Source organism: Helianthus annuus, chromosome 14, assembly GCF_002127325.2.
Source record: "Helianthus annuus cultivar XRQ/B chromosome 14, HanXRQr2.0-SUNRISE, whole genome shotgun sequence".
In the NCBI taxonomy this organism is placed as follows: Eukaryota; Viridiplantae; Streptophyta; class Magnoliopsida; order Asterales; family Asteraceae; genus Helianthus; species Helianthus annuus.
In genome coordinates, this window is record NC_035446.2 from 107,160,116 (window position 1) to 107,182,075 (window position 21,960).

General features: G+C 42.0%; 1 protein-coding gene across 1 annotated transcript; it reads right to left on the reverse strand.

The window, feature by feature from the left end:
* Positions 1 to 19,506: 19,506 nt before the first annotated feature.
* On the reverse strand, positions 19,507 to 21,751 carry LOC110893938 (protein PLASTID MOVEMENT IMPAIRED 2). Its single transcript, XM_022141097.2, has 3 exons — positions 21,597 to 21,751; positions 21,426 to 21,504; positions 19,507 to 21,228 (listed from the first exon to the last, which is right to left on the reverse strand). The coding sequence occupies exons 2-3, from the start codon at positions 21,435 to 21,437 to the stop codon at positions 19,750 to 19,752; spliced, it is 1,491 nt and encodes a 496-aa protein (XP_021996789.1). The 5' UTR covers positions 21,438 to 21,504; positions 21,597 to 21,751; the 3' UTR covers positions 19,507 to 19,749.
* Positions 21,752 to 21,960: the final 209 nt, after the last annotated feature.

Genomic DNA, 21,960 nt, shown 5'->3' on the forward strand with positions numbered 1-21,960 from the left:
GTCGTTGATGGCGACGTTTGAGTTGACTGCTGACACGGCTGTCATCAAGTTGTCCCTGACGGTTCGGCTTTCCGTCAGGCGAGTGAGGTCCACGCGCGCGTGGTAACCATCACTCCGAGAATCCCGCCTTACGTGGCGTTTTCTGATTGGTCACGTGCGCGGTGATTCCGGCACGTTTACCCATCGTATTTAATGCGATGGGTATATATATCAGAAGAGAGACGAGAGCGGATCATCTTTCCAGTTCTGTTGAATACTTCTTTCCCTCTTGCTCTCGAATCTCCTTTGAATCTTACAATCCTTTGAAGAACACGGTAGCAGATCTTCAAGATTCTTCATCATATCTTCAAAACTTCTTCTGGAACTTTCGAAGCTTAAACTCATATTCATGGCTGAGGAACATCATGAAGACATTCCCGGTGAAGAGGGTCCTGTTCCCATCCTCAAGTGGGATTTAGGGCTATTCGAGCAGATCGTACGGAGCTTCCGGTTCCCACCGGAATGGGATGCTAGATACCCTGGTCAAAATCAAACGGTCGTCGACGCGCCGCCGGGGTATATCACATTGTTTGAAGACTTTTTTCATCAGGGCAACTTCGGGTTGCCGGCGACGAATTTTATGGCCCATATTCTACAGTTCTATGGGTTTCATATCTCACAAATGAGTCCTCCCGGGATGGTCAGGGTTCGACACTTCGAGTTCCTCTGTCGATCTCATGGCATTGAGCCTACTGTTGAAAAATTCAGGGTCTTCTACCAACTGATCCGAAATATAGCTTCTACTCGTTCGCCAGTCGAGGTGCTGCGAAGAAGATCCTTCTGAATCCTACTAAGAGTTTCCATGACTGGAAACCAAAGTTCTTTTATATTCGCGAGCAGGTGATACCAATCGCCATGACCTTCCACGCATGGTCCGAGCCGATTTTGAAGGAGGATCTGGTGATTCCCAAGCAGGAAAATTGGTATGTGAAGCTTACTGCTACCCCGAACCGAGTGTTTGGTGAGAACGTCCTGGTAGCGGCGCGAATGAGTGACGAGTGGCCGGCAGATAGCAAGGACGTTCCAATCTTGAAGTTTGATGATAGAGGTTAGTTACTTCCTTAATTTCTTTGATCTCCTTGTTTTGTAGCCAGTGCTTATTTATGCAATTTAACGTTTAGAGGCGCATCTGTATCAAGCTGCCTTCCCCACTTTTGGTGGGTCTATGGGTGTGCGCCCGCTTAGGGCTGGAGAAGAATACTGGTATGACCAGATTAAAGGTCATTTTATGTATCCAGTTGCTGATGCTTTCGCCGATCCACCCACTGCAATCGAAGGTGCGCATATACCTAACCCTCGACCTCTGCGCGCTTTGACTTCTGCTGGGAAAGAGATTGTTTATCTTTCCAGCGAGGAGTCTGTCGAATCTTCCAATGGAGAGTTAAGTTCCTGGTCTACTATCTTTGCAGGTGTGCTGCGCGACTTGGGTATTGACCCGGAAAAAAAGAAGAAGAAGCCAAAGAAGAAGAAGATTATCACCATCGATGCTAATGTGACTAGCAGGAAGGGTGGAAGTAGCCGCGCAACCACTGGTGTTGTTGATAAAGGTACCCTCCGTCTTTGTCAAAGTAACTTAGAAGATTATGTTATTATCAGTGACTCATTTAAAGGTTTATCGCGCGTAGGCAGAAGAAGACAGGAGCTGCTGGTTCAAAGAGCTCAGGGAGTGCTGGTTCTCGCAACCCTGATGCTGGGGCCACTCCATCTTCTTTCGTGCATGATGAAGAAGAGGACGAAGAAGAAGTAGAGGAGGAAGAGCCTGCTGTGAAGTTGATCAGGAAAAGGAGCAGGGGGCTGCGGTTGGTGCTTCTGTGATGTCAAAGCCTGGTGGAGCCCCTCTGATCGGAAAAAAGAGCAACTTGCGCTCTTTTTACAGATTTTCTCCTGGTTAGTTTCTTGGGTCTTACTTTTACGTTCCTTTGTCAACTCTCTTTAACACTTTATTTTTGCAGAGGCCAAAAAGAAGACCCCTGAAAAGAAGGGTGTCGTCATCACCGAACCCGCAGAGCTGGCGCATAAAAGGCCCAAGGTCACCAAGGTTACCATTAAACCCTTCAAGGGTAATGAGTCTGAAAGGAGAAGCAAAAGGCTGGCGAAAAGCCTGTTGATGAGGAGAAGGAGATGGAGAAAAAGGGAGCTGCTGACCAACCTCTTACTGAACCCAAGGAGACCGAGCTTACTGCTGCAACTCCTCCTGAAAAGGCGCAGGGTCCGGAGGTCGTTCACATCACAGGGCTTGACCAGCCCATTCATGAGAGAGGGAAAGGTCCGGAGGTGAAGAAACTGATTAAACCTTTGTCAGCTGATGCCCCCTCTCAAACTACTCAGGCGACTTCTGCTGGGGGGTCTGGTTCGGTTGTTGATAAGGAGAAGAGTGCTGCTGCTGGTGGTCCTGGAGGTTTTATGCCGCAATCTCCTATCGGTTCGAAAGATACTATTGGTGATCTATATTACAAGACGTATATCGAGGAGTTGCACGACAACGTTCCACACCAAGCTCCCTGGGGTATAAAGCAGAAAGACACGTTCAAGGATTTCTCAGCTTGTCGAGAATGGCTCTTAAATTCCTTCACTCCTGGTGAAGTGAACCGCCAAAGGGCGCGAACCCATGATGGGCTGTACCAAGCCTACATTGTTGGAGAGGCCAACACACGCGCCGCCAATCACCAGATCATGTGAGAATGGCGCACAATGGTCAAGGAACGAGCTGATTGGGAGAAATATCATGACCGCCTGGTGAAATAAGTGAAGGATTATGAAAATGCTAAGGCTGCCTTTGTTGAGAAAAAGGCGAAGTTTGAATCTGATAGGAAATCAAAAGAGTGGGGTCGTGAAGGCCTTCGCGGTAAACTTCGTGCAGCTGAGGAGCTATTGTCCAAGGAGTGTGCTGAGTTCAAGAAAATATGTGAAAAGGACAACCAACGCTCGTATGCAGCTCGCAACAAGATTACCGAGCTTGAGGGTAAGGTTGTGGAACTGACTGGGAAGGTTGAAGATGCGCAAGCGGCGAAGGAGAATGCTGAGGTTTGGGAAACGTTTGTCCTTTCTCCCTTTGTGCTTTGTTTGTATAATTTGTCTGAGTCTTTTATCCTTTGTAGGTTGAGCTGGCTGAGGTGAAGGCGCAGCTATCAGGAAAAGACAAGGATCTAATCGCCAAGAACGTCGAGATCGCCGAGTTAACACGTCGCCTACGAGAGCAGGTTGACAAAAGTGAGTCCTTGGAGATTGATCTTGAAGCCGAAAAATCGAAAGCTGCTTCTATTGAGGAAGCCAGGCAAAAGGCCGAGGAGGCAAAAGGTTGACAAATGTGGCGCAGAATAACTATGCTGAGGTCCAGGGCATTGTTGACACGCTGGCCTCGGAAGCTGAATGGATCCGTAGCAGGGGATTAGTGCTGGTATTGTTCTCTTTTTAACTTAGGTTTTATATATCAAAACCAGTTTCTCATCCATTTCTTTTGTTGTAGATGGCCAACTCAATCTTGAACGCTGGGGAACTGGATGAAACTGTTGCTGCACTCATAGACGCCTCGCGCGCGGTTGGTCACCGTGGAGGTTATCTGGAATGTGCGCAGCATGTTGAGGAGATGTTCGGGCAAGAGTTTGACACAAGTCACTGTTCAGTGACTGATGAAGCTAATGCGGAGTTGGCTCGTGCTGAAAATGCATATGATCATCTAACGCTGCCTGTGATGGACTTGGTTGCAAAAGCTTTAGAGCATGATGATTGGTGCCATCGTCTTAAGGCAATTCTGGACCCACCAAAGATGGTTAATTTATCTGATGAGGAGGAGCCGGCGGGCGATGGTGGTGATGGTGATGGTGCTGGTGACCAACATGGCGATGACAAACATGACGACGATGGTGACGGTCATGAATGAATGGATAGGCTTTTGTGCCTTGTATTTTGTTTCTAGGTTTTCAATGTAACTTCTTGTGCGGTCGCGCTTATTTTGAATTTAAACTGATGGTGTCTTGCTACTTTCGCATGTAGTCATTGCGCTTCTGCGCCTTTTGAATATGACAGTTATATTTGCTTTTCATTTATCGAGTTACAATTATTGCACTGTTGTTATAAACTTTGGTTAAGTTAGCGCGAATAAATGTAAGTGTGGCTCTTGTGCGAGTGTCACTGCCCGGTCTCGCGCTATGTTCACAGAGGACCCTTGAGGCATAAGTCAAGAGCTCGTAATTTATTGAAGTGTTTTCGTGCTAATAAAAAGTTTAACATGCATTTGTAACGTAGAAGAAAACATAAGGCATACGCTTTCATTGATTTGAGAAACAGGCACTTAGGCCAACGTACATCGTAAACAAGTAGGGCGTTTAGCCAACATAGAAATTAGAAAAGGCGCGTGGCCAACATGAGACAATAAAGGCACAAGGCCAAGGGTAGTTACATATAGCACTTGCGCAGTTGTTGCGCATTCCACGTGCGCGGCATGATGTATCCATCCAGAGTGCGCAATTTGTATGCCCCTTTCCCTAGCACTTCATGCACCAAGTATGGGCCCTCCCATTTGGGTGCTAGTTTTCCTGGGCGTTCAGCGTTTGAAGCTTCGTTGTCTCTGAAGACGTATTCTCTTGGAGTGAAGTTACAAATGCGGACTCTCGCATTATAGTACCTTTCCAGCTGTGTCTTGTACTTTGCTTCTTTAATACGCGCAATCTCACGTCTTTCTTCCAGTAAATCCAAGTCGAGACGGCGCTCTGCTTCATTATCAACCGTGTTGACTGCTGTCAAGCGCGATGAGGGGAGTCTAACTTCAGCTGGGATAACTGCCTCCGAGCCGTATACTAGGCTAAAAGGAGTTTCGCCAGTGCTTGTCTTCGGCATGGTTCGGTGAGCCCACAGGATGCTTGGGAGCTCATCTACCCAACCACTTCTCTTTGTGCCCAATCGGGCTTTTATCCCCTCGACGATACTTTCGTTGACACTTTCCACCTGACCATTGCCTTGAGGATGCGCAACGGAGGGGAAAGTATGCTCAATCTTCATTTCCTTCATCCAATTTTGAAGATCCTCGGAAGCAAAATTGGTACCGTTGTCTGCGACGATTTTGAGTAGGAGACCAAATCTGCAAATGATGTGTTCCCAGATAAACTTGCGCACCATCATTGCAGTAGTTGAGGCGAGAGCTTTGGCCTCCACCCACTTAGTAAAATAATCAACGACCACGATTATGAACTTCACGGCTCCCGGAGCGTCAGGGAAAGGTCCCACCATATCAATTCCCCACTGCTGGAAAGGCCAAGCAGTGGATACAGGGATGAGATCGTTCTTCGCGCGCAGGGTTTTCGGGGAGTGTCTTTGACATGAGTCACATTTGCGCAACTCCCTTAGAGCATCGACATGCATCCCTGGCCAGTAATAACCAGCATTCATAATCTTCGCGACAACCATGCGTGGGCCTGCATGGATGCCACAGATCCCTTCGTGAATCTCCCTAATCAAGTAATTCGCGTCTTGGGGGTCCACACAGCGCAATAGGGGCCCCAAGAAGGACTTTCGGTATAAAATACCACCATTCATTTCATAATGTAGGGCCTTGTTTTGAATCTTCCTTGCCTCTGCTTTGCTCTCCGGGAGTATTCCTTCTTGCAAATATTGAATTATAGGGGTCACCCAAGATGGATGCCCTATTTCGATCACATTTACCTGGCGCAGCAGGACTGATGGGTTTTTGAGTACTTCAATCCATACATCTTTGGTGAGATGTTGAAAGGAAGTTGAAGCGAGCTTGCTCAAGGCGTCTGCTGGTTTGTTTTCGGAGCGATTGATGTGAACTACCATGTATGACTTGAATTGCTGAAGCAATTCTTTCGCCTGATCCAAATATAAGGTCATAACTTCCCCTTTTGCATCATAGATTTCGTTGATTTGACTGGCGATCAAAAGCGAATCGACATATACTTGTAGATTTTGAGTCCCCATTTTTATGGCGAGACGTAAGCCTGCCAGGAATGCCTCATATTCCGCCTCATTGTTGGTGTTCTTGAAATCCAACTTGATGGCGTATGTAAATTCATGCTTCTCGGGGCTCACAAGGCGCAACCTCGCTCCTGCGCCGTCCTCATTTGATGCCCCATCGGTGTATTATAACCACAACTCATTAGATGTGTCTTTCATAGGAGTCTCCACAATCTCGCAATCTTTGATTTTTTCCACTGTGACTTCTGTGATGAAATCCGCCAAGACTTGACCCTTGATGGCTGGGCGCGGCCTATACAAGATGTTGTGGCCCCCCAGTTCGATCGCCCATTTTGCTAACCGCCCAGACGTCTCTGGTTTTTGCAATATTGTGCCGATGTGAAAGTTGGTAAGTACTGTGATTACGTGCCCTGTAAAGTATCTGCGCAGCCTTCTGGAAGCATGAAGCAGCACCAGTACCAACTTTTCCATTGTTGAATATCTCGTTTCTGGATCGGTAAGCACCCTACTGACATAATAAATTGGAGTTTGTACTCCGTTTCTTTCTACCATCAATACCGACCCTACTGCTTTATCCGAAGAAGATAAGTACAGTATGAGTGGTTCCTTCTCGTACGGCGCGGTCAGAGTAGGGAGTTTTATCAAACATTCCTTCATTTGCTGGAATGCGGCTTCTGCCTCGGGTGTCCACTTGAATTCTTGCTTCTTCACGCAGTTGCGCAAGGTGCTAATAAAAGGATATGACTTTGCGGCGTGATTTGATAGGAAACGGTTGAGCGCGGCTAAACGGCCGGCTAATCGTTGCATCTCCTTGATTGTTTTTGGCGATGGCATTCGCTCTATTGCTTGAACCTTCTCTGGGTTTACTTTGAAGCCGCCATTTGTGACTATGAAGCCTAAAAACTTCCCTTCTTCCATACCAAAGGAACATTTGGCAGGATTCAACTTCATGTTCACGCTTCTCAACGAGTTGAACGTTTTCTCAATATCCTTTAGCATTTGGTCCTCCTCGGGACTCTTGATTACCAGATCATCGATGTAGACCTCGATGTGTTTTCCAATATCATCAGCGAAGATTTTATTCATCAGGCGATGGTATGTCGCGCCGGCATTCTTGAGACCGAACAGCATCTTTGTATAACAGAAGATGCCGAGATCGGTTCTGAAAGTTGTCTTGTCTTCGTCTTCGAGCTTCATTTGGACCTGGTGGTACCCCTTGTAACAATCTAGGAAGCATTTCCATCTGTATGGTGCGAGAGAGTCTATCTTTTTGTCAATCTCAGGCAAAGAGTAAAAATCTTTAGGGCATGCCTTGTTAAGATCGGTATAGTCGACGCTCATTCTCCATCCTCCGTTTGACTTCTCCACCATTATGTGGTTTGCCACCCAACTCTGATAGCGCACCTCTCTTAAGATTCCTGCTTTTAACAACTCGCAGACTTGCTCGTTCATTGCTTTGGTCTTATCCGCCCCTAAACTGCGCCTTCTTTATACTTTTGGTTCAACGGAGGGATAAGTGTTTAGACAGTGCTCGGTAACGTCACGCGGGACACCGGTCATGTCTGCCAGAGTCCAGGCGAAAATATCCATATTCCTAAACAAGAGTTGTTTGAGGTGCGTTCTGATGTTTGGTGAGATTGCGTGGCCTATCGTCACCGTTTGTTCTGGGTATTTGTGATTTAAAACCCATTTTTCTGGTTCTGTTGCTGAAACTTTTGGCGCTTTGGTCGGGCGCATCTCATCTGCCGACATTGCTTCCTTTTTTGCATAGATAATTGCCACCCTCATCTAGGTTGGAAACCTGATTGCTGAGTGAGGCGTGGAAGTTACCATGTTGAGCTCTCCTTGGGTTTATCTCCCAATCAAAACATCATGCCTTGATTTGACAGGCATCACCATGAAGTTGACCGTTGCTGTTCTTGAGTGCTTCCCGTCAGAAAGTGTGAGGGGGAAGCTGATTTGGCCTAGTAGGAAGACCATTTCATTGCAGAATCCCGACAAAGGGTAATCGACTGGCTCAAGTCTTGCTTTATCTTCATCGTCGAACTGATTAAAGCATTGCTCATAGATGATATCTGCTGTACTTCCTGGGTCAATGAATACGTACTCTGTCTCGTAATGGCCGATAATGCCGGTAATGACGACGGGGCGCGTTGCGCGTGGACCCCCGCGCAGTAACGGGAAGATAACCTGTTGCTCTTGCCATGCTGGTTCGAAGGGTCGCTTGGCTTTATCTCTCGCGCTATATCTTGGTCCGTTGACCATATGTGTTTCCAAGCGTCTGACCTTTTTATCTCTTCCATCATCGTTGAGCTGAATCTAACGTGTCTCTTTGCGCACGTTTTTTACTAGATGACCCAGCTTTCCACTTTTCAGTGCTTTTTCGATTTCTTGCCTTAAGCTGATACAGTCATCAGTCAGATGACCTGTATCCTTGTGGAAGTCACAATACAGGTTGGAGTCTTGCCCCTTCTTGTTGGTCATAGGCCTTGGCGCCTTAAAATCGTGGTTCTCCGTCATGAGCACCTCTTTAGGTGTCTTTATGAGCGGAGTTCAATGCTTTTCTCAATTCTCATTCCTGACCGCCTTCCTGTAGCCAATGCGATCGATAGTGTCTCACGCGTCTTCTTTGTAGCGAGATCGTTCCTCATAACGAGGTCGTTCGTCATAACCGCTGGAGTGGTTGGTTCTCCACCCAGGGTTTTTGCATTTGTTTTGTCTGTTGTTATCGCACGAGCTTCCCTTAGAAAATCGATCCTCAGTATAAGAGTTTTTGTTGCCAGCCAGTGACTCTTCAGTTTGCGCGACTATCTTTGCGGCTTCCATGAGCTTATCCCACTCCTTGGGCATTCCATCTTTTCCTGTGATAGTCCTGATAAGGCTATCACAGCGAATGGCTTTCTTGAAGTGAGTGCGCATGAGTTGCTCACTTACACCACCAATTTCCAAGCACTCTTTGTTAAAGCGAGTGATGAAATCTTCTAAACCTTCGTTCTCTCTACGCCAAATGTTCGTTACCTCAGGTGTGTCGCGCTGGTAACGTCTCTGATGACTGAAGTGGTTCACAAACTGTGTTCTGAAATCAACCCATGACTTGATCTTTCCTGGTGGGAGGCTGTCGAAACAGGCGCGAGCAGCTCCCGTGAAAGTTTGGATAAACAGATGGCACCACATGGGCATATTCCATCCTCCCATGCAATCAGCGCTTGTGAATACTCTGACGTGATCATCAGGATCAGTCAGCCCGTTAAACTTTCCAACCGTTGGAGGCAATTTTTCCTTTGACAATGGCGCCAGAGCGATCTTTGGGATGAACTTTGAGTGTTCTGTAGCTTCAACTGGTCGATAGGCGAGGCGAAAGTCTCGCTCTGCCTCTTCGCTGTATCCGACGTGCTGCCATGGCCTGTAGTATTCATGATTTCTTTGCAAGCAATTGAAAACTGAGGATCCCTCGTCATCTTGCCATGTTGGGTCATTTGGGTCTATATCATCTCACTCGTTGTTCATGTTGCGCGGCGTGAGCCGGCTATGAACTGGTCCTCTCTGGACATTAGACGGGTAGTCATAATAGCTTTCTGTTTCTCCCCGTGTATCGCGCGTGTCATGCACGCTTGGTCTTCTCTGGGGGGGGGAGGCCTGTTGATTCTTCCTTGGAGATTTTGCTGTGGGGGTATCTGGCGCGCCCCCTGACTCTGGCCCTGAGGTGTAACCAAGGACGATTCTGCCGTTAAAACTGCTTGTTGTGCACTCAAAGATTGATACGCCGCATTGATTGTGGCAATTTGCCTGGCGTACCACGAGGCTGGAGTTTCGCCTTCGGGTAGCCCTAGTAGCGCCGAAATGTTCTGAGGTGGAGCTGGATTCGAGGGTCCAGCACCATTGTTTCCTGGGGTTACCGTATGAGTGATGCAAGTTATGCTCGCGCGGGGTCCCCTAGTGTTGACTACTTCGATTTCACCGATTTCTTCCACATGTTGGGCTTGGACATTTTGGTTGTCTTCCCCCAACACTGCATTAGAGTTTGCTCCAAAACCAAACTCGTTAATGATTCCTTGACCAGCCATGATCGAAGGAAAAAACAACGAAAGCTCAGAAAAAAAGAAGATGAAAGTGATTTTGTAGAAAACCGGTGGGCGCCAATGAAGAAACATGTAACTAATTTTATTGTTAGTTAGTTTGGTTTATGTTTCAACCATAAGAGTTAATCTTCTTTGGTTTCCTGAGCTCCTTAATGACCGGTTGATCCTGCAAAACAGAAACACCGTTAGCTCGTTAAGAGGGGAATATGGGGGTTTCCCTCTTAACCAGACTCCGACGTGAGAATAAGTATCTGCTTTGAGGAGATTAAAGGGAGTAAAGAGTGAGAGTAGAGGGAATAGAATGTTTAACCTGTGAACTAAGGTCCTATTTATAGCCGGAGAGGTGTAAGAGGATGTGGGCTGATGGGCCTTGGGCCGGAAGGCGACAACATAGCGGATATGCTCCTTGTATCCCTGGTGTCGACCGTTAGTGGCTTCTAGAAGTTCTCCAGTGCTGGCGCACCGTGGATGGAGCCACGTGTCACTGTTGTCGGCCTTGTTGTCCCTCTGCCATCAGCAGGTAAGTGGAGATCGTGGGGCAGGTGTCTCTGCCCCTTGATTAGTGCCACGTAATCGTCCTTCAGTACTTTCTGTCTCCTGCACGTCAGACGATCGTGGAGCACGATTGAGCAGAGCCTAAAGGACGCGGATTGGCCCTTTCTTCTGCCACTTGTACATTACGTGTATTCTGAAGTGCCCTTTCGCCATATCCCTGCGCGACTCTTGTTGCACATGGAACTGACCTGCGCATGGTATGGGCGGTTGGAGGCTCGTCTTCAGGATGTTGAGTGTTGAATTTAGAGTTTTCTCTTGTTTAGACCCTGTGCGAGGTCAATAAATGCTGAAGTAACCCGCGCGGGGTTGGAATTGAACATGTTTCTCGTTAAGCAGTATGGTCCTGCGCGCGACCTGGAGGAAGGTCTGCGCGGCTTTTTGGGACCATACCCCTTCAAGATGGAAATTTCCTCGCAGTTTCCTTAAAGATCGAAAGTAGTAAGTGTTGATAATTTGTCTTGTTGGACTTCGGTTGGGTGAAATAGATAAGTGAGGTTCATGTTTGACCTGTGTATGTGGTGATGGTGGTGCGTAAAGTTTTATAGAGGAGTAGAAAAGTTAAATGCCAAGGATGCTACAGTTTGCTTTATTTTGCTTTTAGATATTTTATCTTTTCTCTATGATAAAGTGATGCGCTATTTACCATAGAAAATGTTATGAAGCGTGAGTATTAATATTTAAAGTTGATGCAACAATTTATTAATGTTGATATATCTAACACCACGATATGATCTCACTGTGAAAAATATAAGCAAAATTGACCTCCACCAAGAAAAACTACAACTTTTAAAGAAAGACAATTCCCATAACACCCTATCCCCACCCCACACAAAAGTAAATAAATAAAGTAATAAATTCTATATACCTAACAAACAAAGATGGGCATGGTGGCAAAAACAAACCCCATCACAACCTCGTCAACACAACACAAAAACATAAACAAACCAAGAAAAAGAAAAAAAAGGAGGAAAACTAGATAAGTGACATGGATAACTTTTGATTCACAGAAAATAAACATATAAAAAATAACTATATATATATACACAACATGGACCAATTGACATGGGGCTACAAAGTTGCTGAAGTAAATTTGGAAAGCAATCATTCAAAAGCTTAGGAAATCGTCATGGATCCAAGGTTATTACGTTTTTCTTCTTAAACAACTGCTGGTACACTAAAACACCCACACATACACTTTCAGGTACTTTCTTTGGAACATTCTTTATAATCATCGATAATTGCAGGTACTTTCTTTGAAACATTCTTTATAATCATCGATAATTGATATAACCAGTGTTGAAACCGGATTTTTTAATTAAACACCGTCATAACCTTTTTTTCTTTTCTTTTTGTTTACCTTTTTTGCATTCGTTATCATACACAAATTACATTATCATAAATCAATCTACCAACTTGAAAAGTTGACAAAATTGCTTCATTTTCATCACATACAAAAACCTTTTCACAAGTCCGCATATTTCCTTTTATAGGAAAAAATTAACATTTAGGTTGACAAGAGTCTTTCTTAAAATAGCATTTTTTTTTATTCTCGAATATTAAGTAATGAATTTACAAGGATCACCAACCATTTCTTCTAATAATTTCTCGAACATTTTCCTACTATTATTCGTCTCTAATAATTTCTCGAACCTTTTCCTTCTATTATTTTGATTGGTGTATAATAAGTTCGATGAAATTGATTTGAGTTTTATTTTATCTAAGTCATCTTTTAAGCAAAATCTTTTTTAGTGTTGTATAAAAAATAAGATAATTTATATTTATAATAACTTAAATGAAAAACTTAACTAAATAAATATTACAATATCAAATTTCATACTAAACTAAATAAACAATCAATCAACAATAATATATAATTAAACTGAAACTTAATTGTGAGTGAGTAATGGGTTATGAGGTCTCTGGAGGAGTACGACTTGCGATCATAGTTTAACTTGTGTTATGGTAGGTTATGATTTTAGAACCAGAACGGACGTCAAATCGAATGTTTTACTAATTAGTCTACTGGTCCGACCAAAGTTAAGAGCAAAATGATCTCATAATTAATATAATAGAACTACAAAAAAAAAAAAAAAAAAAAAAAAAAAAAAAAAACTACAACTTAATTGAGGCATAGAAGTTGATTTAGACATAAAAGAAAAAAATAACAGAAAAAATACCAAACATGTTATGTTATGTTAACAAAAAATGTACGTGTGTGTATTACAGCCTTTTGAAAAAAATACATATAAATAATATAGCCTTTGGAGAAAAAAAAAAGAATATTATTATCAAGATTAATAAAACGTATGAAAATGATGTAATCTTGAAAAGGTGTTGAAGATGAGTTAAGCAAAAGCAAATATGTAAATAAAAAGAATCAAATTAGAGATTTCATAGAGGACTTTTCATCATCTCCATCTCACTCTCTCTCTGTTGCTCTATTTGTCTGTCAATTCTTCAACCATTTCTCAATACCGCCGGTGACTCTTTCAACTCATCAAAGCGGCGATTGCAACTCACTCGTCTCTGAAATGGTGTTGCATTCACTTCTTCTTCGTCGGTTGTTAAAACAATGATGGTAGGTATTATCATTCTCATGGCCTGATTTATTTATTTTTTTGAATCATGAATAAGCTACTGCTAAGTTAAAATCTTTTGATGGTAATTCGAAAGTCCATTATGGAAACAACATACCAAAGTTTAAACCAAACATCGCCCTTTTATGATGGTGATCATAACTATTTTTCGAAATACCTTAGTAGAAAAACTATGACAGTCCATGGTTATAACTTATAAACTAACCAGCAACTATTTAATTCAGGAACGTCTTCGAAAATCTTCGAAAATTTCTGAGCTCTGTGCGATGATAAAATACGGGCCCCTAAAATATATATTTTTAAAAAGAATATATAAAAGGTTTTAAATATATGAAAATGAATTAAAAATTTGTGGAACCATCCGCATGTTGCGGCAGGCTGCTTTTTTTTTTACGTGGAAACATAGATAAAAAGAACATCACACGCCTATTTGGACAACGGAACAAGGAAAGAAAACACGTTGTAGGGGTAAATTCAGAAAATACGGAATAGTTACATCGTAACTTTAAAAATCGTTATTTACGATCATGTAAAACTATCGTAACCTATCCAAATTTATTTAGAAAATACACAGAGTTGAAAGAAAAAAAAACAAAATAAGTTTTTTTTTTCATAAAAAAATGAAACACGTAAAACTAATTGTAGATTGAATAATATTTTAAGAAATTAACATAAATAATCATTTTTAAACTATATTTGAGAAGTAACTATGATTCTCATTTTGATTTAGTGTAACACAAAATTAGTTAATTAATATCATTTGCATTTAATGCACAGGTAACAAAGATAAGGAAAAAATCAACTAAAAATGAAGCTATCAGGATTAGAACCCAAAACCTGCTTGCAAATAAAGTGACTTGGAAACCACCAAACCATGCGCCTCATGATGTCATTTCTATTTCAGTACTTATATATTCTAAGTTCTACAGCGTAACTTTATTTTTTTTTTTTAAATTTCGGGCACTCGGAGGGTTTGGGCCCTGAGTCGTCGCCCACTCCGCACCCCCTCCGGGCCGCCCCTGATTTAATTACTTAGATATATCATTCGGAACCTCAATAGTAACTCCCTTGAGTAGTTACAACTGCACATATTTAGCACTGTTGAGATCTTGAGATCAGTTGTTATCAACATAAGTTACTGCTAATCAGTAGTAACTTAACACTAAGGACCAAATTACTGAATTACTTACTATTGATATTTCCCACTTAAAACCCATGCAACTTTTCATTAACGATGCAAATCCGAAGCAATTTCCAATGGTACTTCTATAAAGAAAAGTATATTTCTTTTACTTCTGCAGGGGATCTGCACCATGAACCTCCAAGCGTATACTCTGCACCTCCTTTTCCTTTTCCTTTTCCTATTCTCTTTTTGTTTTAACATCTTTGTTGAGTTGTTTGAGTACCCGGTTGACTGTTTATTTAGCTGATGGGAGGGTTAACAGGTCCCCTGGTGGCCCGGTCCTCTTGTACTTTCATTGATGGACATGACACTCTTTTACTGAATTCATTTCCTTTTGTTTTCATGTTTGTACATTTTCCCGATACATGTGGTTGTGTATACGTGGCATTCATACCAACATTGAGAAAACTAATCGTATGGTGATTGGTTTGACAGCTAGACTAAAGGTCTCTGTATAAACCACACCCTTTGTCCGATGAAAGCCCTTGGCAACTAGTTGGGCTTTATATCTGTTGTTTGACCCGTTTGGGTGAAAGTTGAGTCGGTAGACCTACTTATACAAACAATTTTGACCTCTGAAGGATATGCTACTAATTTCATGGTATAGTTTGGCAAGCAACAATCTCTATACCCATGGCATCACATCATTTTTTGTTCTTAAAATATTAAGACTTAAATGCCTGGTTGGTTCATGTGGTTTGTCATTTTTGCAGAGTCTAACCCAAGTCTTCAATAATTACAAAGTTGGTCCCAGTGGTTATAATTTTTAAACTCGGATGGTCCTTATTACTAACCTCTGTTAAGTGTGTGTAAAATTACTAAATTACCCCTAGATTAAAATAAAACAATTAAATAAAAGTAAAAAAATGAAAGATGAGCCCACTTTATTCTCTATCTCTTAGGGTGTAAGGGGCACTCCCCTAAGAGGGGAGTCCCCTCTCTTACGCCCCACCAATCCTCGTGTGCCACGTCAACTCCACTCTTAAACTCCCCTAACACCCTAAATTGATGGCGGCACTCCCCTCTTAGGTGACTTGGTTTTTTATTTTTTTTTGTTTTTTTATTTGTTGAAAATATGCATGTTTATAAAAAAAATATTAATAAAAATTAAATAAAATTTAACAAAAGACATTTCAAAGTAGAAAATAAAAATAAAAATTAAATTCAAACTAGAAAATTAAAATTACATTCAAACTAGAAAATAAAAATTACATTAAAACTAGAAAATAAAAATTTTAGAAATCGAATGGCCACCCGTACTTGTTAGCGATTTCGCGCTTTCGGGCGAGGATGAACGGCAACATATTTGGCGAAGCATCGTCGTGCGGCTTGAGGAATGTTTTCATATCTCGATCGTAATTGTAGTTTTTCATCGTCTCGCGTTGTTCCGATATTAGCTCGCGAGCTTCCGACTCTCTTTTTGTTGGTAGAGCAATGTACCCAAAAATTTTATGCCAAAAACTATCGAGGTTTTGTTGATTGCCCTTCTTTTTGTTGGTAGAGCAATGTACCCACGCCTTCGCCAACGCCTCTTCTTGGACCTTTGTCCATTTTTCGCTCACCGTTTTTCCCTTTTTATCCCGAGCGTCATCTTCTTCGTTGCCCGCGTCTTCATCCACATTATATTCATCATCCTCGTTCTCGTCCTCGTCGCCCAAATTTTGAGTTTCGGGCACTACCTCATCGTCCTCGTCGTCGTAAATAGGTAGAGGACGTTCGACATTTCCTCGTGTAGTTGGAACTTGTGGGGAACGAAAAGCATATGGGTCGAAGGCGGGGGATTGAGGAGGAGCGTCCATTGATAACAAATTTTGAAAATAGCCGAAATTGGCTTGAAGGTTGGGTGGTTGGGTGTTGTCAAAGGAGGGGTGTGAAGGTTGTTGGAAAAAAAACGGGGGTTGTGAAGTGTATCCGAAAGGGGGTTGTAGTTGTGCACTTGCACCGCTCGAACCACCACGAGACGGTTGCGAGCCCCGTCCCTTAGTTTTTTTCTTGGCCTCGCGGGGTTGGTTCTCCATTGCTCGGTTTGAAGTAGGTGTGGTTTGAGAGTATAAAAAATGAGTGAAGCGGGTGTGGTTTGAGAGTATAAAAAATGTGTGAAATTGGTGTGGTTTGAGAGTATAAAAAATGAGTGAATGGTGTGGTTATTTATATATGTTTAAAAAGTAATTTTTTTTTAAAAGTCGACCGTTAAATTATGACCGTTCCTCAACATTCGTGCCCATTCAACGCGGTGAATACCCACCGATCCCCTTCCCCGAATCAGGTCCCCACGTTGATGGCGGCGGTGTTCCCGATCGGGGTTAGGTGTCACCGCATGCCTCCCCGCTGTACGCCCTGTTCACCCTTAAAAACCCTTCTTCTCTTTTTCTCTCTCTCAGTTCACAAGAAACACAAAGATTCACCACCACCATCTATCTTCAACACTGTGAATTAAAATGTGAGATTTTATTAAGACACCAAAAGGGGATTTTAATGGTTAGATCATATGGACAACAACCACAATGGCTGATCTACAGCTACATAATTTGTTTTTGGGTGTGTGTGCATAAATGACGAAATTACAACAAAATCCGGAAATCAAAGAATTGTCATAAGGCATTGGTTTCATCCGTAACTATTTGGAATCGCAAGACCGTCTTCGGCGTATACATATCGGTTAACAAAAAACGGCCGTCATCAGGACCAACTCGCCAAATTTAGAGGGAGAACTGAAACCGAAACCCATAACCGATGGTGATTTAAGGTGGCGACAGCGGCGGGTTATTGATTGTGGTTGACCGGTCACCACAGATGGGGCACTGGCTTGTGGTGACCGGTGGTGATTTAAGGTGGCGACGACGGGTAGTTCAGGACTTCAGGTTGGTTGGGGTTGTTGGTTGTTATGAGTGGCGTGGCCGGGGTTCGTGTGGTGGTTTACAAAGCAACATGTTCGTCACTAGAGGTTGGGAGGGTGTTTGATGGTGGAAGTACATGGTAGTGTGGTTGGGCGATGGTGGTGGTAGAGGTGTGGTGGTTTGGTTTTTTTAGAGAGAAAGGGAGAGAGGAGGAAGAAGGTATAACCATTTGGTGTTATTTTTTTAATCTTAGGGGTAAACTAGTCATTTAATACACGTTTACTACTTTACTAGGACCAACACTGTAATTATTGAAGCATTGGGATCAATTCCGCAAAAATAATAAACCACGGTGACCAACCAAGCATTTAACTCAAATATTAATGACCAAACATTACAGACACTAGTTTTTTTAACAAAGGAACACAAACAACGAAAATCCATTCATTTAAATGTCCATGTTCGTTTGTTCGGTTAAAGATAAACAAACGAACACGAAAAATCCCCGCTCTCTAGTCGGTATATATACATACACACACATACCCCCCATATATGTGTGTGTGTGTGATCTTCCCTAAATTAGAAAAAAAGTTCCCTTCAACAATTGTATTCCATTTTTATATAATTACCTGGTTAATTTTGATATAAATATCATGAATTAACTATGATGGTTATTTTAGGTCATTGAACGTTGCACTGTATGGCATTTTTGTGGCGATTGTGTTAGTATTGGTGCAGACAGTTGCTCAGATGATGGGCAATTCATGTACCCAAGAAAACAAGACACACATAGCAATTTGCTTAGCAACATTAGTTGTGAATTTTGTTGCAGCCATATGGGTGTTCTCTCAAACAGCTAATATACAACACCATGATTGGAAAATTATCATCTTCAAAGCCATCTTCATGTTTACAGCAGTACTTTCTCCATATTTTGCATTCCATATGCTTGTACAAGAATGGTTCACTTGGTCTCGTTTTATCATTATATGCGCCACTATAACCATCATAGAGGGTTATAACATCATGCAGATCATGTCTATTTGGCTTTATCAAAAATTTGCATTTGCCATTTGGTTAGTCACTATGAAATTTTCAGTAGTGTTCTTGGGATATCAGTTGCAAAATGTTGTTGTCTAAGTTGAGAAAATAGTTCTGATTATGTAAGAAATCAGTGGTATTTTATTAGTAACATAAATTTTGGGGCAAATTAATTTGAGATTATGTATGTTATCTTATAGTACTCGCTACATCTAAAAATAAATGTGCCATTGTACCTAAAAAAATCAGCCTACTCTAGTATACTTGATTTTTAGAACTCCATAGGTAAAGTTTGGAAAATAACTCATGTTGTGTACATAGATGCGCATTAGGTCCCAGTAGTTGTGCAAATGTTGCATCTTTAGCAAAAATGTTCTATAATTAATACTCTACACTTTGCAAATATTAGTGTTCTATAATCAATACTTTACACTTTGCAAATATTAGTGATTTCAGACCTATATATATAGAGAGAGAGAGAAACGGGATCAGGAGAAAACGCCCCAAAAAAAAAGCTTCCCACCTCTTTTATCAAATGATTTGTGTTGGAAGTTCACCAAATGAGTACACATACCGTTTTGTCTTAAGGTGTGTGCGGTGTTAACTAGACTTTTAGATGGAGTTTTGATGCAAGCTCGGGTTATTAAGTAGGGATTTGACTAGCATGTTTATGTGAAAAATGGGTTGATTGGTGTGTACTGCAGTTGTGGGGATATTAAGGATTTGAGAAAGGTGTTTGATGATATGGTTGATAAGGGTACTCTAAGTTACCCGATTACAAGGAAGCATTTTTGTGGTTTCGACAATTGAGGGAACTTGGTGTCGAGCCTGATGACTTTACGTTTGTAGCCTATTTTCTGTTTGTTCACAGAACCGCGAAGAAGTATTAGGAGGATAATTGCATTCATATATTGTGCCAACTGGAGCTCATATTGATATGCTATTGTGGACATGTACGGGAAATGTGGGCGTTTGCAGTCGTCTCAAGCATTCTTTGACCGAATGAGCCGTAGAAACGTGGTTTCATGGACATCTATCAATGTCAAATCGAAATTTGGAAATGAGCCTTGGATTTTTACTTCCTCTTAGACCCTAAAACAGTTTAGCCACCCTTGATTTACTCCAGTATACAATGCTGGAAACAAAATCGTTTCATGTGAACAAAAAGTATTCAATTATATGTTACATCCCAACATATATTGAAAAAAACGTTGAATTAATTGACTACTATAGTTTTTTTTTTCCATTTTTTGCGACATGAACATCCTTTAAATTTACAATTTAGGTCACTAAACATGTTAAATAAGTTGTTTCGTATATTGACAAAACGTCTTATTTAACCGTTTTTTAGTGACCTGGAAAACAAAAACGATACTAGTCAATTAACCCAAAAAAACCTTAATGACAAATTTATGAACTCTTCTAACCCTATACATCCACACACACAATCATTATTCAACTTACACAATGCCAAGAAACCTTCATCATCAAACCACTCCTTCATCCATCGCAACGTTTTTCTTGCTAAACAACCTCGTTAGATTCGGCACCATTTTTTCTCTCTTCACCGAACCCAACTTACCCGAGTTCCGGGCCCCCGGAGTCCGGACCTTTTGCAAACTAACCCGTTTAACCGACACCTTGTTCCTGACTTTGGTCACCGATCTCCGTGGTGAAGCCACAACCTTTACGGGTAACCCGGTGTCCGCACCCTCTACATCGGCTTCCGGGTCGACCTCAATACTTAATTCGCTAATCTCTCTTTCTGCCCTCTCAATTTTCATCAGTAACTCCTTTTCACTTGCCTTCAAAGCCTCCACCCATGCCTGTGCTGCCGCAATTTTCTTATCGGAAAGCTCCGCAGCCCCGCCTGCTTTCCCCGTTAAGTATTCGTATTCGAAGTCGGTGATCGTTATCATCGAACGATCTTTACTAGCCGTATCTCTACCTTCCACTGCTGTATTAATCAGATTCCTTAAATTTCCCAAAGCTTTAGATTCTGATGATTTGATTGCTTTCAGTTCCTCCATTGCTGCATCTAATCTATCCTCTGCCACATCGATTTCGTATTCGGTTTTCTCAATCTCCCCCTTCATGGTTTCAACTTCCTCATTAATAACATCTCTATCTTTCTTTGTTGTTTCGGCTTCTGCTTTTAACTGTTCGAGTGTCACCGCTAGATTCGATGCAACCGCGTTGGTCTTTGATTCAGCGGATACAAGAGCTTCTAGTTTCGCCTTTGCCCGTAAAATCTTCGAGTTCAGGCTTTGAACCGTTACCTCCCGTTTCTGTTCTGCTTCCTGTAATCGAACCGTTTCAGCTCGAACATGAATCAACTCGTCTCGAATCACATCCATGGATGTTTTGAATCTAACCCCTTCTCCTTTAACCAACGCAAGCTCCCGTTTCGCACCCGCTAACTCATCGGTTATCGAATTCATCGGAGACCCTTCTTGCTTCACCAAATTCACATCATACAATGTCATTTGCATCTCCTTCTTTTTAGCCTCTTCTTCTCTATCCAATTCAATCGATTCACATTCTTTAACCGCTTCAATTCGAGCGAATTCGACAATCGTTTGCTCCTCATCAAGCTCTTGCAGTTCTTTCTTCATCAATTCCATAGACGCCAAAAGTGTCGACCGTTTCGAATTCGACGCTTTTGTTGCTCTCTCGGCGTGTCGTTTCTCCTTCATCACACGCATCATATCTACCTTTAGTTTTTGCATTTCTTGTTTCATATGTTCGAGTTCGTTCATCACTTCTGTGTATCGAACATCTTCGGTTTTTACAGATGTTTCTGTGTCCTCTTGTTGGCGCCATTTCGGTTTTCTCTGTAATCCTCGAGACCTCAAATTCGCTTCTTCGATCTTTAAGGATAATTCGCGTACGGCTTTCTTGGCTTCCGAGAGCTCGATCTCTATGCTTTCGAGTTCGGATCTTTGCATTGGGGATTTGTCTTTTTTCTACAACAATTGTGGATTAGAATTAGAGTTGCAAAACTTGCGTATAAATATAGAAACGAGCCAACAAGAAGCTAAATATAGAAACGGGCCAGTAAACAAAGTTACAAGAATACAATTTGTAAAAATGAATCATGAGAAAATGAATAGTTAAATATGAATCATGAGAAAATGAAGCAGGATTGGAGGATTGGAGTTACTTGATGGATCATGATTGGTTTGTAAAGGAAGGTACAACACAAGAAGCAAAAGGTACAAGCTTTCAAAGCAGCACACACCCTGCACAGAAAAACATGATGATTTAACGAATGGAATCAAAATACCCAGAAATCTTAAAAAAACAGTTTTTTGTTTTCTTTAGCAGAGCTTACCAGATAAAAAGTACAACTGTGGATGCAAAAAGTACAAGTTGTCACTGCAAGACAGAGAAACAGGATAAGTAGAAAGTGGGATGAGATGGATGGTTTTGGATAAAATGGATGGGACTTGGGGGGTATGTTAAGATATTGGATGGTTAAAGTGGTAATTAAATGGAAATTGGAGGTTGTATATGAAGTGGAAATTCAAATCTTGATGATTGCTAGGCGTTGGAAACGTCTTAGTCTCTAGTTATTAAGCCCTTATTGGGACCCACTCATATGTTGTGAATATAATCCTTTTTCTACAAAAGTCAAATAATGTCTCCTTCTTGCATGCCCACAAAGATTCCTTATATTACCATTCAACCACTGTCTA